The following is a 19,295-nucleotide window of genomic DNA, read 5'->3' on the forward strand; positions in this document are numbered from 1 at the left end:
TAGAAAAAGATAAAGGAGCGGAGTGAAAAAAGAGGGGGGAGTAGAAAAAAGTGTAGGGATCTGATTGTGGCAAACGTAGAGAATTGACTGTGGCAAACGTAGAGGACTGACTGTGGCAAACGTAGAGGACTGACTGTGGCAAACGTAGAGAACTGACTGAGGCAAACGTAGAGAACTGACTGTGGCAAACGTAGAGGACTGAGGCAAACGTAGAGGACTGAGGCAAACGTAGAGGCAAACGTAGAGAACTGACTGAGGCAAACGTAGAGAACTGACTGTGGCAAACGTAGAGAACTGACTGTGGCAAACGTAGAGGACTGAGGCAAACGTAGAGGACTGTGGCAAATGATACAAGTTTTACGTGTGTGGGGTCAGTTGGTATGGACCTCATTTCTAAACAAGGGTTAAAAAAACTATTATTAAGGCTTCTTTATTTTTTACAATATCAGAACTCTGCTATATCTTTTAAATTGCTAATTTAAAAGATATATTCATAATATTAATAAATAAAAAAATTAAATTTTAAATACTAGCAAAATATAATTTATTAAAAACATTAAAAGAAATTAAAAATAGCAGAAAAACACTATTAATTAGCATATGATTTTCTGTCAGCTAAGGAAGTATACCCTCACATGGCTTAATTTTACCAAATGTTATCAGTGTGTGAATTTGCTTCTATATAAAAATAAAATTTTTATTCAACATTTAACAATGTTCCAAAGATGATCCACATTGTGTGTGTTTTAAAGAACTTATTTAACCTAGAACTGTAACAACTTAATGATATTTCTGTGATATCTTAGATCAATACTTATTGATCTGGCCTGAAGCCAGAGATACAAATGATTGTTGTTGTTATACATACAAATGTTGTATTTAGACGAATGAAAAAGCTTTGCAAACTGATGTTATTCATTTATTTCCTTCATTGTCTTTAACTCTGGTGTCCAAACGTTTTGTGACATGAACCAAAATCATCAAAAATAATTATGTGCCTAAAAATATAAATATTAAAATTCTAAAACTACCAAAAGATTATTTTGTTTCCTGCTCAACAATTAACTAAGCATACAATAATTTTAACTAATCAAATAAAAAGTCAGTTTTTTGTAATAAAAGGAAAACTTAAATGTGGAAAAATAAATATTATGTCATCAGTCAACGTAAAATTTGTTTGTTTTGACCTAAAACGTGTTTTGTGACAAATACGTTTCTACTTAATGTATTTTAATTGTACTACTTAAACTGCAGAAAATCACAATTTGAAGTGTACTTAAAGGGGAACAACTTTTACTTTGTACACTTTAAGTATATGGCTTTTTTTTTTTTTTTTGTTTTATCACCATGCTTGATTAGTAAAACTTAAGAGTGCCATTTTTGTGAATTATTATATTTAAAATCGATTTAGATGTATTTCCATTTCGATGGACTTTGTGGCCACACCAGTACATAGCAGCTCCCTTAAGGAATATAAATTTACACACATTAAGATTAATTAATTCTCAAAACTTTTAATGCGTTCTTTAAAACCAAAGCTGGGACAAGTGCAGCTTGGATCCCGCCCCTGTCCGCTGATGACGGAGCAAATCAATAATTAAGCAATAAATCAATGAAGCTCCGAGGCTGTCCGGCTGATAAGAGCCCAAAACCCGCCAGAGCCAAAGCTGAGAGGCAGGCAAACATTTAGTGACGGGACCCGTTTCATTTGTAGAAGCTGCTTGGCCATGTGAGGAGGGACTAGAAGGAGGAAGAGGAGGAGGGACGTCATTTACTGTGATCATCTCGTATTGAAATAATCAGAAAGCTCAGAGAGAGGAAGGAAGGCGGCCGAAGCACGGTAGGTCTGCTCCACTCCACCTTAAATTTATAGACCGATCCATGCGGGGAATTGTGGGATAAAACGCAATTTCTCTTCTGCTTTAAAATAAACGCCTGCCATTCGTCCTTTTTATATAAACACAAGCTGAACCGAACCACTTTGAATTTCTTTTTTTAGGCTAGTTTATAGCAGACATGAGGACGGTGTTTGGATTTGGAAAAACTAACAGGCTCCTCTTTCTCTGACAGGACACAAACATGGGGAAGAAAAGCGAGATGGCAATGAAGTCCGAAGGCAAACATTTTCAAAATGGAAGCTTAGGGTAATAAAAACATATTTCTATTTAATTCTTTTAACCTTACTACCTATAACTCTATGATTTCTTTTGTATCTTGTATTTTACATTAGCAGTTTTTTCCCCTCACGTTTTTAAAGATATACTAGAGAAAGATCAAGACGCTTATATTTAAAATAATATTTTATTTAATCTTTATCCTGGAGGTTTACTTTTTTTTTCTTTCAATGAAGACCTGTCCAAGAATTAAGCAATTCGCAGAAAGTTTTACATTAACATCAAAATGCATAAATTAGAAGAAGTCAGAGTCACTATAATACTACAAGGTACAAAGTCCAGCTGAGGACTAGATAAGTTACAGTTTTTATAAGAACTGTAAACTATGCAGAAACGCATTAAGCTAGAATGTAATACTCACATTATTCTATGAGCAATGTACAAAATAAGAGAACGTATATCCACCAAGTTCAGATTTATTATTTATTTTTTTTGCTATTTTAATATAAAACAGTAGTTTTATATTAAAATATCAAAAAAAGGAGCTGTGTTAGGAATGGAATCAAGTAAGAGAAAAGTTTACCCATCATATTATTTTTCGCTTATACAATGACCTGTTCGATTCAATTAATAATTAATACATAGAACCTAAACAACCACTACAGAGGGACATAATAGATAATGCCATCACATGTCATGAAAAATGCAGCGTAACATTGTTTTTAGGATATTTTCTTGACAGTTGAAAGTCATCTGTACTTTTAAAGTGACAGTGATATTGATAAAAATGTAAAATACAACAGAATCTAATATTAAGCCTAGGAAAATCCCCTTTTACAGTTTTCTATAAATTTACTTGTATTCGTTTTCCAGAACACTTTGCTCAATCTGAAGGATTTTAAAATATTTAATTGATCACACACAGATAAACAGCTCAGAAACTTGGATTTATGTTAAATTATTATTTTCCATAATGTTATAAATTATTGTCCACCTTCTTCAGGGTGAAATCAGATTTTTGATGCTTCAGGAATAAAACGGTATTTCATAAAAAGCCGATTTGTTGGATAATATCTTTTGTGCTGAACTGTTACAGTGAGAAGGAAGAGAATGCTGAAAAGACAGACAAGAAGAAAAGGAAGAAGAAGAAGGAGAAGGAGCCGAAGGAGCCCATGGTCGGCCCACTCTCTGTGGTAAGCGCCTCTGATCCCCTCCTGTGAGAAAAGGTGTCTTCATCTGTAAACCAGTTATTCAGTTTTCATTTTCTGTCCATTAAAAAGTGTGCATGTGAACGGAAAGCGGTAAAAATCCAGTTTCTGAGGTGAGAATGAAATGAAAGACATGAAAACTGGTGTTAAAGCCGAGGCTGCATGCCTGGTGTGCTCTTACAAGCATAACAGGACAGTGTGTGAAAAGTACAGTACGAGGGGAAGCTGGAGATCGGATGGGAGTGCATTACATCCTCCTGTTGTTCGGCTTCACTCTGCCGGTCTCCTGCTGTTTTCGGATAACGCCCCCCTTCCCCTGCAGGACCTCTCTGATGTCTCCGTTTCTTGTGCAGTTCAGGTTTGCAGACAAATGGGACATCCTGATGATCTTCGTTGGGACTGTGATGGCCGTGGCCAATGGGGTCGTGCTCCCTCTCATGTGCATCGTCTTCGGAGACATGACGGACAGTCTGGTTAACAGCGCCGTACCCAACGTGACCGGAAACTTCTCCAGCGGTGAGTATGTTCATGGTTAGACCTGTCGCAACAAGCAATAAATCAATCGCACTATAAATTAAAAGAAATGGACCATTTTCATTCTCATGTTTTATTGCAAACGTGTGACAAAAACCTTCAGTCCGACTCAATTAGCCACTTTTTTTTTAATCACAATTTTGTTTACAGAAACTCCATAATTCATTTCATTTGTTGTTGCTGGTGTTAAATGCTCATTAGCATCTACATTTTATTGATCTTTGAGAATTTGTTATTGCCTTGCTAAACTACTGCCATAATAATATTTGAAAATGGTCTCAAAATAACAATGTTATCGTTTATCGCAATAACCCCTGTTATTGTGACATATCATATTTATTGAGAAATATCTTTATTTTTCAATAAAGATATTTCTTTATTGAGAATTAAAATAAAAATAAAGAAATATCTTTATTTCTTTATTGAGAATTAAAATAAAAATAAAGAAATATCTTTATTTTTTCAATAAAGATATTTCTTTATTGAGAAATAAATTTAGATTAATATCTATGACAATGTGGTCCATAAAGGACAGCTCTATTCAGTCTAATTCTATACTTTGCTTTATTTATTTCACATTATATTTATAATTTCTAATTGCACTTTCTGAACTATTTGACGGGTTTGTTGCAGTTTATTTTTACAAGTTTGACCAAGGAAATCAACCTATTGTTTTTCTCAGTTTTAGTTTCTCATCTGTTTTAATATTTGCTGTTAAATTCCTAATTGCACTGAGCAAAAAAAAAAAAAAAATTCTTTGGATTACATTGTTGCTGATTTCTGCGCTATATCATCTCTGTCAAGACCAGAAGGGAGGTGCAAGTGACAAATCCTGTTGTTAACCTTTTTAATGGGTCATATTTCTGTAAAGTACAAATCAGGGAAAATGTTCCTTTTTGAGGTTTAGCTAATAAAATGAAGAGAAATTCATTAGTTTTGGCTTCTGTTGCTAATAGCAGTTAGTCGCCACAACAAATAACATCAGCCAAAACATGAACAAAGCAGAATTAGCTTTTTTTCCCCCTTCTGTATGCTTTAAAAAAACAAAACTTTTTATTTTGTGAAATTTGTTTAAATCGCTCCTTTTTTATTTATATATTTTCTTTTAGCCAATTGAGAACATTACAGAGGCAACACTAATAATATACAATTTCTGTTTTCAGATTCCGCAATGCCACCAGAAATGGCCACCAAATTAGAGGAGGAAATGACGACGTAAGATTTTATATAATCAACTCGACTGCGAGGAATCTTGTCCAAATCCAGTTCTAAGTCAGGCTTTGTGTGTCCGCTCTCCCAGCTTTGCCATCTACTACTCCATCTTGGGAGCCGTGGTGCTTATTGCCGCCTACCTGCAGGTGTCCCTCTGGACGCTGGCGGCCGGACGGCAGGTGAAACGCATCCGCAAGCTGTTCTTCCACAGAATCATGCAGCAGGACATCGGCTGGTTCGACGTCAACGAGACAGGGGAGCTCAACACGCGCCTCACAGAGTGGGTAGCAGAGAAATCGCACACGCTGCTTCATGTCCGTCCCATATAGGCAGTGTGGAGGGTCTGTGAAGTGGGAATGTTACATTACTCTGGTGAACTCTGTCGTTTTTTGTCCAAATTTGCAGTGACGTCTACAAGATCCAAGAGGGCATTGGTGACAAGGTGGGGATGTTGATTCAGAGTTTCAGCAGCTTCATCGTAGCCTTCATCATCGGTTTCACCAAAGGCTGGAAACTCACCCTCGTCATCCTGGCTGTGAGTCCGGCTCTGGGCATCTCAGCTGCACTTTTCAGTAAGGTACGGTAATCTATGCTCTCTAAGTAGAGATTTTATTTCTTAGGTCATTTTATTTGGGATAGTGTTCCTATTTTTTTTTTCTACTGACAGGCAAAATTAGAAAAAAAATCTCACAGCAAAAGCGTCACATTCTGTTTTTCCTTAGTCTGTAATCATGAATTAAAAGTTAAAATAATATAATATTTGGTTGTTTTGTCATCAAAAGGAAAACATATGATAATAATAGACCTGGCGTCATGTAAAATAATAATTTTTTGACTTGGCGTTTTCCTGTTTGTGTATTTAGACTTGAATGCACAAACAACAATTGAAGACGTGAATTTGTGTAAGGCTGCTCTTAACGTCGGGTTATAACTACTCCAGGTGGAAAAGACAATATTGAATCTAGCCTCTGATTCACAACTTCTAGTTCCTCCCTTAAAATAAGAGAAGTGTTTTTGCTGGTTTAAACATAAGGCTGTGAAACGCTGTTCTACTGAATCTAAAAATGAAAAGAATCTGTATTTCTTTCTGGTATTCTTGTTCTCATCTCGCTTCTTTCCCTGCTTGAACAGCTGCTGGCGAACTTCACGACCAAAGAGCAGAGTGCGTACGCCAAAGCCGGCGCTGTGGCGGAGGAAGTGCTCTCCGCCGTCAGGACAGTGTATGCCTTCAGCGGACAGAAGAAGGAGATCGCGAGGTGTGTGTGTGTGTGTAAGCTAAATATCAGCTGCAGTTTCATCTAAAAGCATTTTTTTTTTTTGGAGGGAACTGAAGTATTTTTTTGTTGTTGTTGTTGAACAAAGTCATCTGTATATGAATGTTGTGTGGTAAAAGGATTCGAGTGTCAGCAGGGAAAGGCTGTAACTGGATAAAACCCAAAAGACACTAAAAGCATTAGTGTCTTTTGTGCAGACACTAATGCTGCATTTGTTGCGGTTCTGTTTCATTTCAATCTAATTTCACTCGTGCGTTTTTGTTGCTTTCCGTGCCTGGCTCCGGGCGTGTCTGCCGTATATCCCAGATACCACAAGAACCTGGAGGATGCTAAGTCGATGGGGATAAAGAAGGCGATCTCTGCTAACATCGCCATGGGATTCACCTTTCTGATGATCTACCTGTCTTACGCTCTGGCCTTTTGGTACGGCAGTACCCTCATCATCAATAACGAGTACACCATCGGATCTGTGCTCACTGTACGTAAACACGCTTTGTATCGTTTAATTTGCTCCTTTACGGATTAAAGAAGCTTTTGCTGAAGCTAATGCCAACATCATCTGTCATTAGGTGTTCTTTGTTGTGATTATTGGAGTGTTTGCGATGGGGCAGACTTCTCCCAACATCCAGACGTTTGCCAGCGCCCGCGGAGCCGCCTACAAGGTGTACAGCATCATCGATCATGTGAGTAACGAAACAGATATGACCCAAACCACACTTTATTTCTCTCCTGCGGGACAGTTGTCAGATTTTATCACTGAACGTGCTCTGCTGGACTTTGGCACTCTGTGGAGCGGCTTTGAAGCAGCCGACCGGCCGAACTGTAATGATGTGAAGGATTTTTCTCTAATTGGAGCGCCTGCTGCTCCAGAGGAGGAACTGCAGGTCATTCGGCTGAAGCAGCACAGCTGTGGCTCGGTTTACTGTAAATCTACCTCAACTCGGCAAATTCACATCCACACTGAGAATATTTACACAGCTTTTTCATTTGTTGTATTAGTAGTTTGCATTTTTAACCTTAATTTTTGAATAAAAAGAGTTTTAATACACGTTTATGTAAAATAAGTAGCTTGTTTCGATAGTCATTTGTGATCTTGGTGTGTGTGTGTGATGCGTTCATGCTCCAAATCTCTGACCAATAAGTGTTTGCATGTTGACACAAGTCTGAAATATTATGTTGTGGTTTTATATAGCACTTCCTCTTGCAAGGTACAAAGGTGACTTATTAATAAGTTTTACTGTGTAATCACAAAGGTGAACCTTCAATAAAACATATGCAGTTTACCAACACATGCAGCACTGTTTAAAATAATAATAATAAAAATAAAAATTTAACCAGCTCTATCTTTTTAACTTCTCAAATTAATTTTAAAAGAGTGAGCACCAGAAAGGTACTGGGCTAGAAATAAGTGGAAAAAAAGTGTATTGAGATTTATGTTGGACATTTAGAAAACATGAAACAAAAAAAAACTAAATGTCTAAACTTCGGAAGAAAGCTGAGGCTGAACATTTATTGGCTGCAAAGCAGGGCAGAGAATAATCTTTGCATGCGTTTGAGTCTTACTGCATCAAGAAAAGAAGTCAAAACACCACAAAGAACTGTGGAAATAAACATTTGGTCGAGTTAAACATGCTCCCCCTGACCTGGAAGGCAAACAGCCTTCCTCCTATTGTTTGTTTGAGGTTATTATAGGAATATTTTTTTTTATCCCGGTTTGGACAAACTACAAACCTTTACACGCTGTTTTCTCCACAGAACCCAACCATCGACAGCTATTCACAGACGGGCTTTAAGCCGGACTTCATCAAAGGAAACATAGAGTTCAAAGATATCGACTTCACCTACCCCTCCAGGCCTGATGTCAAGGTCGGTTCATAACCTTTGACAATAATGTGAAAGCCCAAGACGCGCCTGTAAATTAGATTTTTAATCTCGATACGTTTTTTTTTTTTGTTTGTTTTTTTTGTTGTTGTTTTTTCTTCCTGGTTAAATAAAACAAATAACATCGGTGTCATTTTTCAGATATTAGATGAAATGTGTTTAAGTGTGAGCAGTGGACAGACCATGGCGCTGGTGGGCAGCAGTGGATGTGGTAAAAGCACGACGATCCAGCTGCTGCAGAGGTTCTACGACCCGCAGGAAGGATGTGTAAGTCTTGTTTCTAAAGGTTTTGTCAGGTAATGGTAAACTAAGTTTGGAAATAAAGTTACTTTAAAAATAGTCCAGATTCAGAGGAAGATTGTAATACATGGGAGCCATTTACCACAGTTTTTGGAGTTGCATTTTTGCTGATATGCGTCAGTAAAAATCTATAAGGGTAAAGTAAAATCTAATGGCTTTGGTTTTAAACGGAAATGCTGCATTTATTCCTATCCTTTCTAAAAACGATTCAGCCATATTGATTCAGCCATATTGATTCAGCCATATTGTTGTTTTCTGTAAAATCCACATGTTATTTTTAATATGTGTAGGATGCTTTATGTAACAGTGGTCTTTCCATAAATTTTACTCTAATGTAGTTTGTATGCTCAGCAGATAGAAAATAAAACTAGGACAAGGAAGTTTGTACCAGAATTTTCTCTTTAACATCAGCAGTGTGGCTGTTTGTTTGTACATATTTAGTTAAAACATACTTTCTTTTTCTCTACTCAGTGAAAAGTAGTGGATCAAAAGAATAACACTACTCAAAAACATTTAGTCAGTGAGTAGATCGAACTCGTAACTCGTCTTCTGTTTGTGATTGTTGCAGGTATCCATCGATGGTCACGACATCCGCTCTCTCAACGTGAGCTACCTGAGGGGGATGATCGGCGTGGTGAGCCAGGAGCCCATCCTGTTCGCCACCACCATCACCGAGAACATCCGCTACGGCCGGCCTGACGTGACGCAGACAGAGATCGAACAAGCCGCCAAGGAAGCCAACGCTTACGACTTCATCATGAACCTTCCCGATGTAAACTCTGAACTTTGCTGCCATTTCGTCTACAAACTACTAATTTACTCTGCTAATGTGGAGATTTTATGTTTTTGAGCAGAAGTTTGAGACCCTGGTCGGTGACCGGGGGACTCAGATGAGCGGAGGACAGAAGCAGAGGATTGCGATTGCTCGAGCTTTGGTCCGCAACCCCAAAATCCTTCTGCTGGACGAAGCCACGTCTGCGCTGGACGCCGAGAGCGAGACCATTGTTCAGGCTGCGCTCGATAAGGTACAGCAATGTACAACCATCGAAATGACTGCTGAGAGGACCTCCGACCTTTGGTTTGAGCACCTTATCTGTACGTTTGTTTTTCAATGAACTGTCGTCTCGTTGGTTGCACAGGTGCGTCTGGGTCGTACGACTCTAATTGTGGCTCACCGCCTCTCGACAATCAGAAACGCCGACGTGATTGCAGGCTTCCAGAAAGGCAAAGTTGTAGAGTTGGGCACTCACAGCGACCTGATGGCGAAACACGGAGTCTACCACACGCTGGTCTCCATGCAGGTAACAGGAAAACACCAACCGGTTTCTCCAAACGCTCTCTAGTAAATGGAGTTCATTGTGGCTTTTCATTTGTTCCTGTGTGCAGACCTTTCAGAAAGCAGAGGACAGTGAGGATGAGGGTGAGCTGTCACCAGGCGAGAAAAGTCCCATGAAAGACCCCATGAAGGAGTCCACGCTGCTGAGGAGGAAGTCTACAAGAGGATCCTCGTTCGCCGCTTCAGCTGGAGAGAAAGGAGAGAAAGGAGAAAAGGGAAAGGATGATGAGGACAAAGCAGAAGAAGTGAGCTTTGTGTTTGCATTTCTGCAGAGGAGGATTAAGACATTCGATTAATAAACTTCAGCTCCGATTCTTGTTATCTACCTGACATCAAACCTCAAACTTTAAAATTTTCTTCTGCAGGAGGAGGACGTCCCCATGGTGTCGTTCTTTAGGGTTCTGCGCCTCAACGCTTCCGAGTGGCCTTACATTCTGGTGGGGCTGATTTGTGCCACGATAAACGGAGCCATACAGCCTCTGTTTGCCGTCCTCTTCTCCAAGATTATCACTGTAAGTCGCTGCCAGTGCTGTAGCAAGTTTTTATTTTCATACATATATCGTCTGGAAACTTTGTAGCAAATTTACTGTTTTTATTTCCTCCTAGGTGTTTGCAGAGCCAGATCAAAGCGTTATCAGAGAAAGATCAAACTTCTTCTCCCTCATGTTTGTCACTATCGGAGTTGTTTGCTTTTTCACCATGTTTCTACAGGTAGGCACACACTCATTGGCTTTTGTTCTCACTGGACACAAGCACAATGTCAGTCTGGCTTAATCTGGATCGCAGACCTTCTTTGTTCACATTGGAGCCAGCAGTAAAGCCGTATTAACATGAACAATTGTTCCTCACAATTCAAATTTGAATGTGAGGAACAAGAAGAGAGCATGCAAAATAAATTGCTGTACAGAAACTATAACGGAAATCCAAACAAATTAAATAATTTAAGATTAAAAATATTCCAAGCTAAAAGATGCTTCAGTAAAAAAAAAAAAAAAACTCTGGGGGTTGACATCAGCTGCTATGCTGTATGATTTTTTTCATGTGAATGACTGCATTAGCATGTGTCACACAGAGATCCAGTCAGCCACTCTATCCGCTCTGTAAACAAAATCCACGATGTTGCACCTCCAGCACAGATGTCACCCTAACCCCGACTGGGATGTCGCACAGCTTCATGTTACAGTGTTGTGTTACTTCACAGCTCCTGCATGTTGTCACCTTCCTACACTAAATAAAGATCGCAGAGCGACTGGTGACTAATTAATGCATCTGGCATGACCTCTGACATCTGATCATGTTTTTCTTTCCAGGGATTCTGTTTTGGAAAATCTGGAGAAATCCTCACCTTGAAGCTGAGGCTTGGTGCCTTCAAGTCCATGATGAGACAGGTGTGTGCGCCCACAAGCCGAATGAAACATTGATCTCGTTGCCATGTACTTTTTCTGTAAATTTGAGCTAAATCAGTCAGTCTAGTGAATCCAGAATGGTAGTAATGGTGACCTTACAAGTCTTCTTTTTTTTTTTTTATTTGTGAATCATTAAACATGCATATTTCCAAACTATAGAACATCCGTATGGAAAGTTTTTACGCCATAGCATCCTATTTTTACTATTGAAGCCTATTGCTGTCAGCTACTTTAACTTGTATTACGAGTGAAACATTAAACAAGATTTAATGTAATTTTTTGTGAATTTCTCAGGATTTTTTAAAAAAAATTCTATACTATATATATATATATATATATAATGAGTTCAGTAATTTTCAGGTTCACGATTTATCGTTTTTTTTCTTTCTACTATAAACTGGATGTCGAAAGGCTTCATTCTGGTGCTTTGATCTCAACTAGCAGTTTTGTTTTTTTGATGGACAATTTTATTCATGTTTCATTTCATTTGTTGTTTCTGTTCTGTTTATTTATTTTGGATATTCACTGTTCAATGTTCATTTGAATTTAAAGTTTGTTCATCTTTGACAATGTTTTCTTGCATTAATAATGTTTTCTTATATTATTTTGCCTTTACATGATATTACTTAAATGGTCCCCTAACATCAATATTATCGTTTATTAAAATAACCTCTGGGACAATTTATTGTCCCGTCAAGGTTGTCGTTGTTGCGACAGGTCTTGTTACAGTCGTATCATTGTTGTGCTGCAGGATCTCGGGTGGTTTGACAGCCACAAAAACAGTGTCGGGGCGCTCACCACCAGACTGGCGACGGACGCAGCCCAAGTACAGGGGGTGAGTCGCAGCTTCCTCAAACTCGTTTGTATCTGTGATCCATCAGCTAATATCTCTGATCTTCTTTCCTTATCTTTTCTATTTCCTCAGGCGTCGGGAGTACGCCTGGCGACGTTCGCCCAGAACATCGCCAACCTCGGCACCGGTGTGATTCTGGCGTTTGTGTACGGCTGGGAGCTGACGCTGCTGGTTCTGGCCGTGGTGCCCGTCATCGCGCTGGCCGGGGCCGTTCAGATGAAAATGCTCACTGGACATGCAGCCGAAGACAAAAAGGAGCTGGAGAAGGCTGGAAAGGTGGGGATTGACCTTCTGTAAAAGTTGCTGCAGACTCTGCGATCAGACTAATTTTTTTTTTTTTTTTCTTTTTTTTTTTTTTTATGCTCGTCATCCACAGATCGCCACGGAGGCTATAGAGAACATCCGTACTGTTGCCTCTCTCACAAGAGAACCAAAATTTGAGGCTTTGTATCAGGAAAATCTTGTAGTTCCTTATAAGTAAGTCCAGATATTTCATCATCAGATATAATTAAAGCTGAACATTTCTCCTCAGGAACTTGATTTTCCCATCATTTCTGCACAGGAACTCTCAGAAAAAGGCCCATGTGTACGGCTTCACCTTCTCCTTCTCCCAGGCGATGATCTACTTTGCCTACGCGGCCTGTTTCCGATTCGGAGCCTGGCTCATCATAGAGGGAAGGATGGATGTGGAGGGAGTATTCCTGTGAGTGCCATCCTATCTCCTCATCAGTCGGCTTAGGATCAGAAAAACGTCCCTCAGTTGAGAATATCTAGACAAACTGGAGGACTCTTTTATGGCGTTAATCATTACACTTGTTCTTGTGGTGATTCACTGCACACACAAACACGTGTTGGGATCATACAGTTATGGAGCAGTTTACTGCTGGAAAGACTTATGGCCTCCATTCGTATTGTGCCTGTTATCTAAAGAGAGAGTCTGAAGTTCACTGAACTGTACGGCCACATAAAGCTATAAATATTAACTCCTCTTGTGTCGGAGCCTCTCAGGCAAACATTTGGTGATTATGAAAACCAAGACAGCCTTTCTAGGAAGCTAGACATAAAACATTTACATTGAAATCACTGTGTAAAACAATATGATTTAGTTCTCACTTGCTGATTAAGCATGACTAAAAGAAACAATAAAAAGTCAGACTGCATCATGTTGTTTGGGTGTTTTACTGCTGGAGGGACTGGTGCACTTCACCAACCAGATGACATCATAAGGAAAGGACACCTCAGAAGATTAACAAGGACATTAAATTAGAAAATTAATGTTTTGAATAAACGGCTGTATTGCCTAACTGTGTCACAAAGTGTCCTACAAATCTGATTCAGTTGCATTCTGCCCTCGCTCAGCAAGACCGAATCTGTGAAAATCCGTTTTCAAGTCTCGGTTAGATTTAGGTCTTTACCAGAGTTTTTCATTATAGTTTGTTGTGACTTTTCGTTTGTCTAAGTCAGTTAGTTTTAATCGGTTTTAATGACCTCATTTAAGCCAGTTTTGTAAATATTTTACCACTCTGACGTGTGTTTTGCTGGTCTGTGTCAGTGTGATTTCTGCAGTTCTGTTCGGAGCCATGGCCGTCGGCGAGGCCAACTCCTTTGCTCCAAACTACGCCAAGGCCAAAATGTCCGCTTCCCACCTGCTGATGCTGCTGAGCAAAGAGCCTGAGATCGACAATCTGTCTGAGCAGGGAGACAAGCCGGTACGACGCCAAGCCTCACACACCCACTGTGCAGCACTGACGCAGTCTGGTCTCTAGGCAAACCCATTGTCACACCACACCTCCTCTGTCTCTGACCCCAGGACATATTTGATGGTAACGTGAGCTTTGAGGGTGTGAAGTTTAACTACCCGTCGCGGCCTGACGTCCCAATCCTGCGAGGCCTGAATCTGAGTGTGAAGAAGGGAGAAACGCTGGCCCTGGTGGGGAGCAGCGGCTGTGGGAAGAGCACCACCATCCAGCTGCTGGAGAGGTTCTACGACCCCAGAGAGGGCCGAGTGGTGAGAACCAGACACACGCCTCCGCTCTGCAAGCAGCCGGCTCCTCCTGCTGATGGTTAATGTTTAGCTGCACTCTGTGTTTATGGCTCATTGAGAGATTACAGGGTAAATTTAGCAGGCGAACTTGAATCTATAAAACAAGAGAAAACAATTTATGGAGTTCAGAGAGGGAGCGTTTACTTTTATCTGCTGCTGTTAACACGTACTGCTATTTTTTTTTTTTTTTTTTTGCTTAGCCAAAAAAATAAATAAATAAATATAATAGTATGAAAGCTTTTTTGAAATGTTACAATCTTACCCTTTTTTAGTAAATTATTAGGAACTGCAATTACCCTTTTCTAAAGCCAAGAGAGAGAAAATGTTTTCTGTAAACATTCAAGACTTGACAGATTACATTTTTAAAATTACTCATAAGTCACCTAACCTTGTAGAAAAGTGAAAATAATCGTTAATAACATAAAATTAACCACAACTATCAATTTAATAGTTCATAGATGAAAGTTGAAATAGAAGAACTTTCTTCTAAAGCTGACAAAATAACTATGATGCCCCTTAATGCAACACAAATTAGTCTGATATCAATCTGAGATCACAAGCATTGGGAAATTCAGCAATATATGGCTTACAGACAGTGGGATGTAATGAAATACAACTGCTTTGTTACTGTACTTAAGTAGATTTACTCGTGGGTATTTTCGACTTTTACTCCACTACATTCAACATTGAAGTATCTTCACTTTTTGCTTCTCTCTCCAGGTGATTGACAACGTCGACGTCAAACAGCTGAACATCCACTGGCTCAGATCTCAGATCGGCATCGTGTCCCAGGAGCCGGTGCTGTTCGACTGCACGCTCGCGGAAAACATCGCCTACGGAGACAACACCCGCAAAGTGACCATGGAGGAGATAGAGGCAGCTGCCAAAGCCGCCAACATTCATAACTTCATAGAAGACCTGCCTCAGGTAAACGCCTTTATTCAGCTCATTTTAGATCAACTTTTCCCAGATTTATCCCTCTGCCCGTCTCCTCTGGGTTCAGGTAGAGGTTAAAGTAACTCGATAAGAAATGCGGTGCTCCTCTGACGCTACATGAACATAAGTCACTGGATATGTGTGGTGTTACTCCTTCAACAGATGTTAAAATACTTTAGTTTTTATTATTGTCAAAGAACAACAAATATATGTTGCCAAATGTATGGTAATGGCAAATAAATCTTTTTAAAAGATTGAGATATTCAAAAAGGTTTCATTTAATAAACGAAGAAAAATATTCTCAATGGCATATTGTTACAAAATAGCAGGCTTTAAGAATAATAAGCAAACTGATGATTATTCCGATTTAATGTTTATTTGACAGAAATTTCTATACTCGCTACAGTAAATGCAGTCATATTGTACAAACTGGAATATTGTTGAAAAGTTCATTTATTTTAGTTGCTCAACTAAGTGAAACACGTTATGTAGGTTAATTAATAACAGACAGATATTTTCAATCCTTTATTTCTGTTCATTGTGATTCTTTTCCACCTACAGCTAAAAAATATGACTAGAATATGGCAGGAGTCTCATAAAATGATTTTTAATATAGAAAATACCTGCTTAACGGCTGTTATTTTCTAAAGGTACCTTTTTAATTTGGCCAACGAGTTTCATCTGAACACACATCCTAATTTATTGGCTGTATATAAATATATGATCAGCAGGCAGAGATATGAACCGTGATGATTGCAAAGCTGGATTACAGCTACAGATAAGACAGAAACAATTGAGGCCGTCTGGGGGAAAGTTTATCTAAACGGAGTCTGATGCAACCTGAAACAATAGAATGATAATTTTTTTTCTAAAGGACTTTTATGTAGGAAAGGTTTTAAAGCCGCAACAAAAATCTGAGATAAGTTTTAGCTGTTTTTATCAAGAACAAATCTTTACGAGGTTTGAAAGGTCTCAGATAAAATCTCTGTCGTGATGTCGAAGGTTTTAAAGTTCTGATTTATTAGATGAATATTTGTCAACTTTTTATTCGCTCAGCTTTAAACTCCGTCTGAGCCGTTTTCAATAATTAGGACAAAACGCGCTCCAGGAAGGAAACTTCCTTTCACACCCACAACATAAATTTCCTGGGAACATGAGACTGGATTACAGGAAGCTGCTTCCGTGAATTTGTCTGCATTAACGTCTTGATGTGCGCCTCACTCCGTTTCCGTCTGCTTGAGCAGAAGTACAACACTCAGGCGGGCGATAAGGGGACTCAGCTGTCCGGCGGTCAGAAGCAGCGAGTGGCCATCGCCAGGGCCATCCTCCGCAACCCGAAGGTGCTGCTCCTCGACGAGGCCACCTCCGCTTTGGACACAGAGAGCGAGAAGGTTTGTCCTTTCTGTTCCATCACCGGATATCAGGTTACTAAATGATCTTCAACCAGCCTGGCAAACAAAAACAATCACTTGGAAAGGAAGGTGAAGATCGGAGAAAGTGTGATTATTTAGCTAGAAAGCAATTTTTTTTTTCTTGGCTTTCAATGGGACACGTTTCTCATATAACAATATTAAAGTGTGTTTATAATAATGCACAAGTTAATGATCCCTGCTGTGCTTAGAAACAGCAAAGTAGTGCAGGAACTGCAAGTAACTATAGTAAAGAGCATAGGTTTGGGGGGGAAAATTTGCTTTTTCTTAATATTAAAATAAGACTAACCTTTATTTTCACTGTGCCGACTTGTGCAGTAGTATAGCAGAAGTGGACTCCTGACCCATTCAAGGTCCATAGGGAAATGCTGCTTCAAAATCCATTTATTGAATGAAAAAAAAAAGTTGTATTACATAATCTTGTCAGATTGAATTGATTGCCCCGAGTTGTTGACGTTACAGAAATCTGCCCTCCTTAGCAAGCACTTGGTGAAAGTAAACAGGAATTACTCATCACTAAGGCCATGTTCACTGTTCACACAGCAGCTGAATGCGACCAAACTGTATTTATTTTTCCCCAATATGCGACCCATGACAGTCTATATGGTTCAATTCTAATCGTTTCACCCCTCAAAAATCCTAAATCGGACACATATCCATCCGATTGTGCCTCATTGTAGAAATTGATCCATTATTACTTCAGTAAACGGGGTCCTGTTGTGACGTCAGCAGTCTGAATGCATTTAATTAGTAGTAGTACGTACGACCGTGCAAAAGCAGTTGAATTTCAGCATAAAATCTGAATTGAGCATCGAGATCTGCTGTGTGACCTGCTTTCAGGTCAATCAGCAAAGAGAGAGCCGTTTTTCTGCATCAGCTGGCCATTTATCAAAACCAACTTGTGTGATTAAAAAGGAGGAACTCATCTTTAACGGGAGGTCGTTTTTTTTTTTTTTTTTTTTTTTTTTCCAGAATGATGATTTGAAAACAGAAAAAACACAGAAGCAAGGAGACGGGTGTACTTTCTATGGGAAAGAAAAACAGAGACAGAGCTCTAGGCTAATGGCAGAAACTCGTATACTTTAATATTTGATTCTTTTTCTTTCCTTTGGTTTGTTATTTTGTTTGGATTTTCTTCATCTGAGGCACTTTGAATCACTTTGCTGCTGAAATTGTGCTATATAAATAAAATTACCTTACCATCAGTTCACCAAAACTTGAAAACACTGAGCCATTTTTTTTTTTTCATTTTCTTTCTTCTGTGGAAAACAAAAAAATGAAAAGAGGGTGTGGATTCAAAAGCAGCTCATTCATTCATTCATTACTTCGTTGCAGGTGGTGCAAGACGCCCTGGACCAGGCCAGCAAAGGCAGAACATGCATCATCGTGGCGCATCGTCTCTCCACGATCCGGAACGCCGATCGCATCGCCGTCTTCCAGGGAGGCGTGGTGGTGGAACAGGGGACGCATCAGCAGCTGCTGGCAAAGAAGGGAGTCTACCACATGCTGGTCACCACACAGCTGGGCCACGGGACTGAGTGAGAGGAGGCTGGAGGAGGAAGCACTTTGTGCCTTCACATTGTTGCACTTACACTGATCTATACAGAACGACCTCAGTGGAGTGACGGCGACCGAAGGAGCTGGCTGCGCCTTGCGAGCTGCACTGTTAGTAGTTTTGCTGCTGTTGATTTGCCGTTGACACTTTATGGGGGTTTTTCACACAGAAGGAAAACGATGTATTGCTTTGTGAAAGTAGGGAAATCCTGGATTGCATTTGTGCCTTTTTTTTTTTACCTATAGATGTCTTTTCACTGAAACTGTGGAAAATGCTGAACTGTAACGTTTCTTCTGCTTTTAAACATCGGCTTATGTTTCTGATTGACTTAAATGGTGTTCGTAGAAATATTCATTAACTGAACTGCTTCATTAAACCTCATGTCTCATTATGTTCCTTGTAGCTTACAATGTATATTTTCTCCTTTAAATGTATTCAGATTTAAACGAGTCTTAATCGTTGATGCTCCGATTCTTTTTTTTTTTTTTCCTCTATGACCAGATACATTTTTATTGTGTCAAATCTATCTATTGTTCAAGCTTTAAAGCTTCATGCCTCCATGTTTTCCTGTTTGGATCCTTAGTGGCACATGTGTTAGCGGTAGCTATCGCCTCACACTCCTCTTTACCGACATGTTTGATGCGCTCTGTTGAGTTATGGTTCCAAAGTTGGGATTTCTCTGTGGCTTAAGATGACCTCCAGACGTTAAATTATTCTTAAAAATGCTTAATAAATATTTTCTACAAACGATGACAATAGTTGTAATAAAGTGATATGAATTGTGGAGAAAGTAGTTTACATTGTTATCTCTAGCTTTTGCTACCATTTTGACAATGTTTGTACACTTAAGTTGCTGTTATTTTAGGTTAGATTGGATATTTTAAATTTATAAATAAAAACTGTTCAAGCAACATAAAGACATATGAATGGGCAGATATAAGCTTAAATATGAGTAATGGCCAGTAAAAATACGCATTATGTAAGGCCTAAACATGCCGGTTCATTTTAGGGTCTTGATGCAATATTGAAACTTTTATGCATAATTAAGTGTAAATGCATCAGACACGCCGGGACCACTGATGCAGAGTTGATATCCTGAGGTAAATGTATCTGGGTCGTTAATATTTCAGTAACTTGTGAGAATGAACCAAAAATGAATGATAATAAAATGATGCATTCAAGCATTGAGCCATTTTGTCTTTGTGTGTTTAC

At 39.1% G+C, this 19,295-nt stretch overlaps 1 protein-coding gene across 1 annotated transcript; it reads left to right on the plus strand.

Moving 5' to 3' along the window:
* The first annotated feature begins 1,618 nt into the window (after window positions 1-1,618).
* Window positions 1,619-18,873, plus strand: abcb4 (ATP-binding cassette, sub-family B (MDR/TAP), member 4). Its single transcript, XM_015023146.1, has 28 exons — window positions 1,619-1,840; window positions 2,071-2,144; window positions 3,211-3,307; window positions 3,676-3,838; window positions 5,020-5,071; window positions 5,157-5,348; window positions 5,474-5,645; window positions 6,200-6,324; window positions 6,649-6,820; window positions 6,912-7,025; window positions 8,098-8,208; window positions 8,365-8,490; window positions 9,092-9,295; window positions 9,378-9,548; window positions 9,663-9,824; window positions 9,910-10,104; window positions 10,225-10,371; window positions 10,466-10,570; window positions 11,170-11,247; window positions 12,017-12,100; window positions 12,191-12,394; window positions 12,495-12,595; window positions 12,681-12,821; window positions 13,671-13,827; window positions 13,929-14,126; window positions 14,883-15,089; window positions 16,343-16,489; window positions 17,864-18,873. Exons 2-28 carry the CDS (start codon window positions 2,080-2,082, stop codon window positions 18,068-18,070), a joined length of 3,897 nt encoding a protein of 1,298 aa, XP_014878632.1. The 5' UTR covers window positions 1,619-1,840; window positions 2,071-2,079; the 3' UTR covers window positions 18,071-18,873.
* The last annotated feature ends 422 nt before the right edge of the window (window positions 18,874-19,295 follow it).

This window comes from Poecilia latipinna, unplaced genomic scaffold, assembly GCF_001443285.1.
Source record: "Poecilia latipinna isolate Pla-1442-1.1 unplaced genomic scaffold, P_latipinna-1.0 Scaffold3214, whole genome shotgun sequence".
Lineage (NCBI taxonomy): Eukaryota > Metazoa > Chordata > Actinopteri > Cyprinodontiformes > Poeciliidae > Poecilia > Poecilia latipinna.

Bases quoted from the DNA above. Each gene is read 5' to 3' on its own strand.
- abcb4 (XM_015023146.1), top strand. From the start codon at position 2,080: ATGGGGAAGAAAAGCGAGATGGCAATGAAGTCCGAAGGCAAACATTTT. The intron at 8,209-8,364 runs GTCGGTTCATAA...GTCATTTTTCAG, and splicing joins CCTCCAGGCCTGATGTCAAG to ATATTAGATGAAATGTGTTT. The intron at 14,127-14,882 runs GTGAGAACCAGA...TTCTCTCTCCAG, and splicing joins ACCCCAGAGAGGGCCGAGTG to GTGATTGACAACGTCGACGT.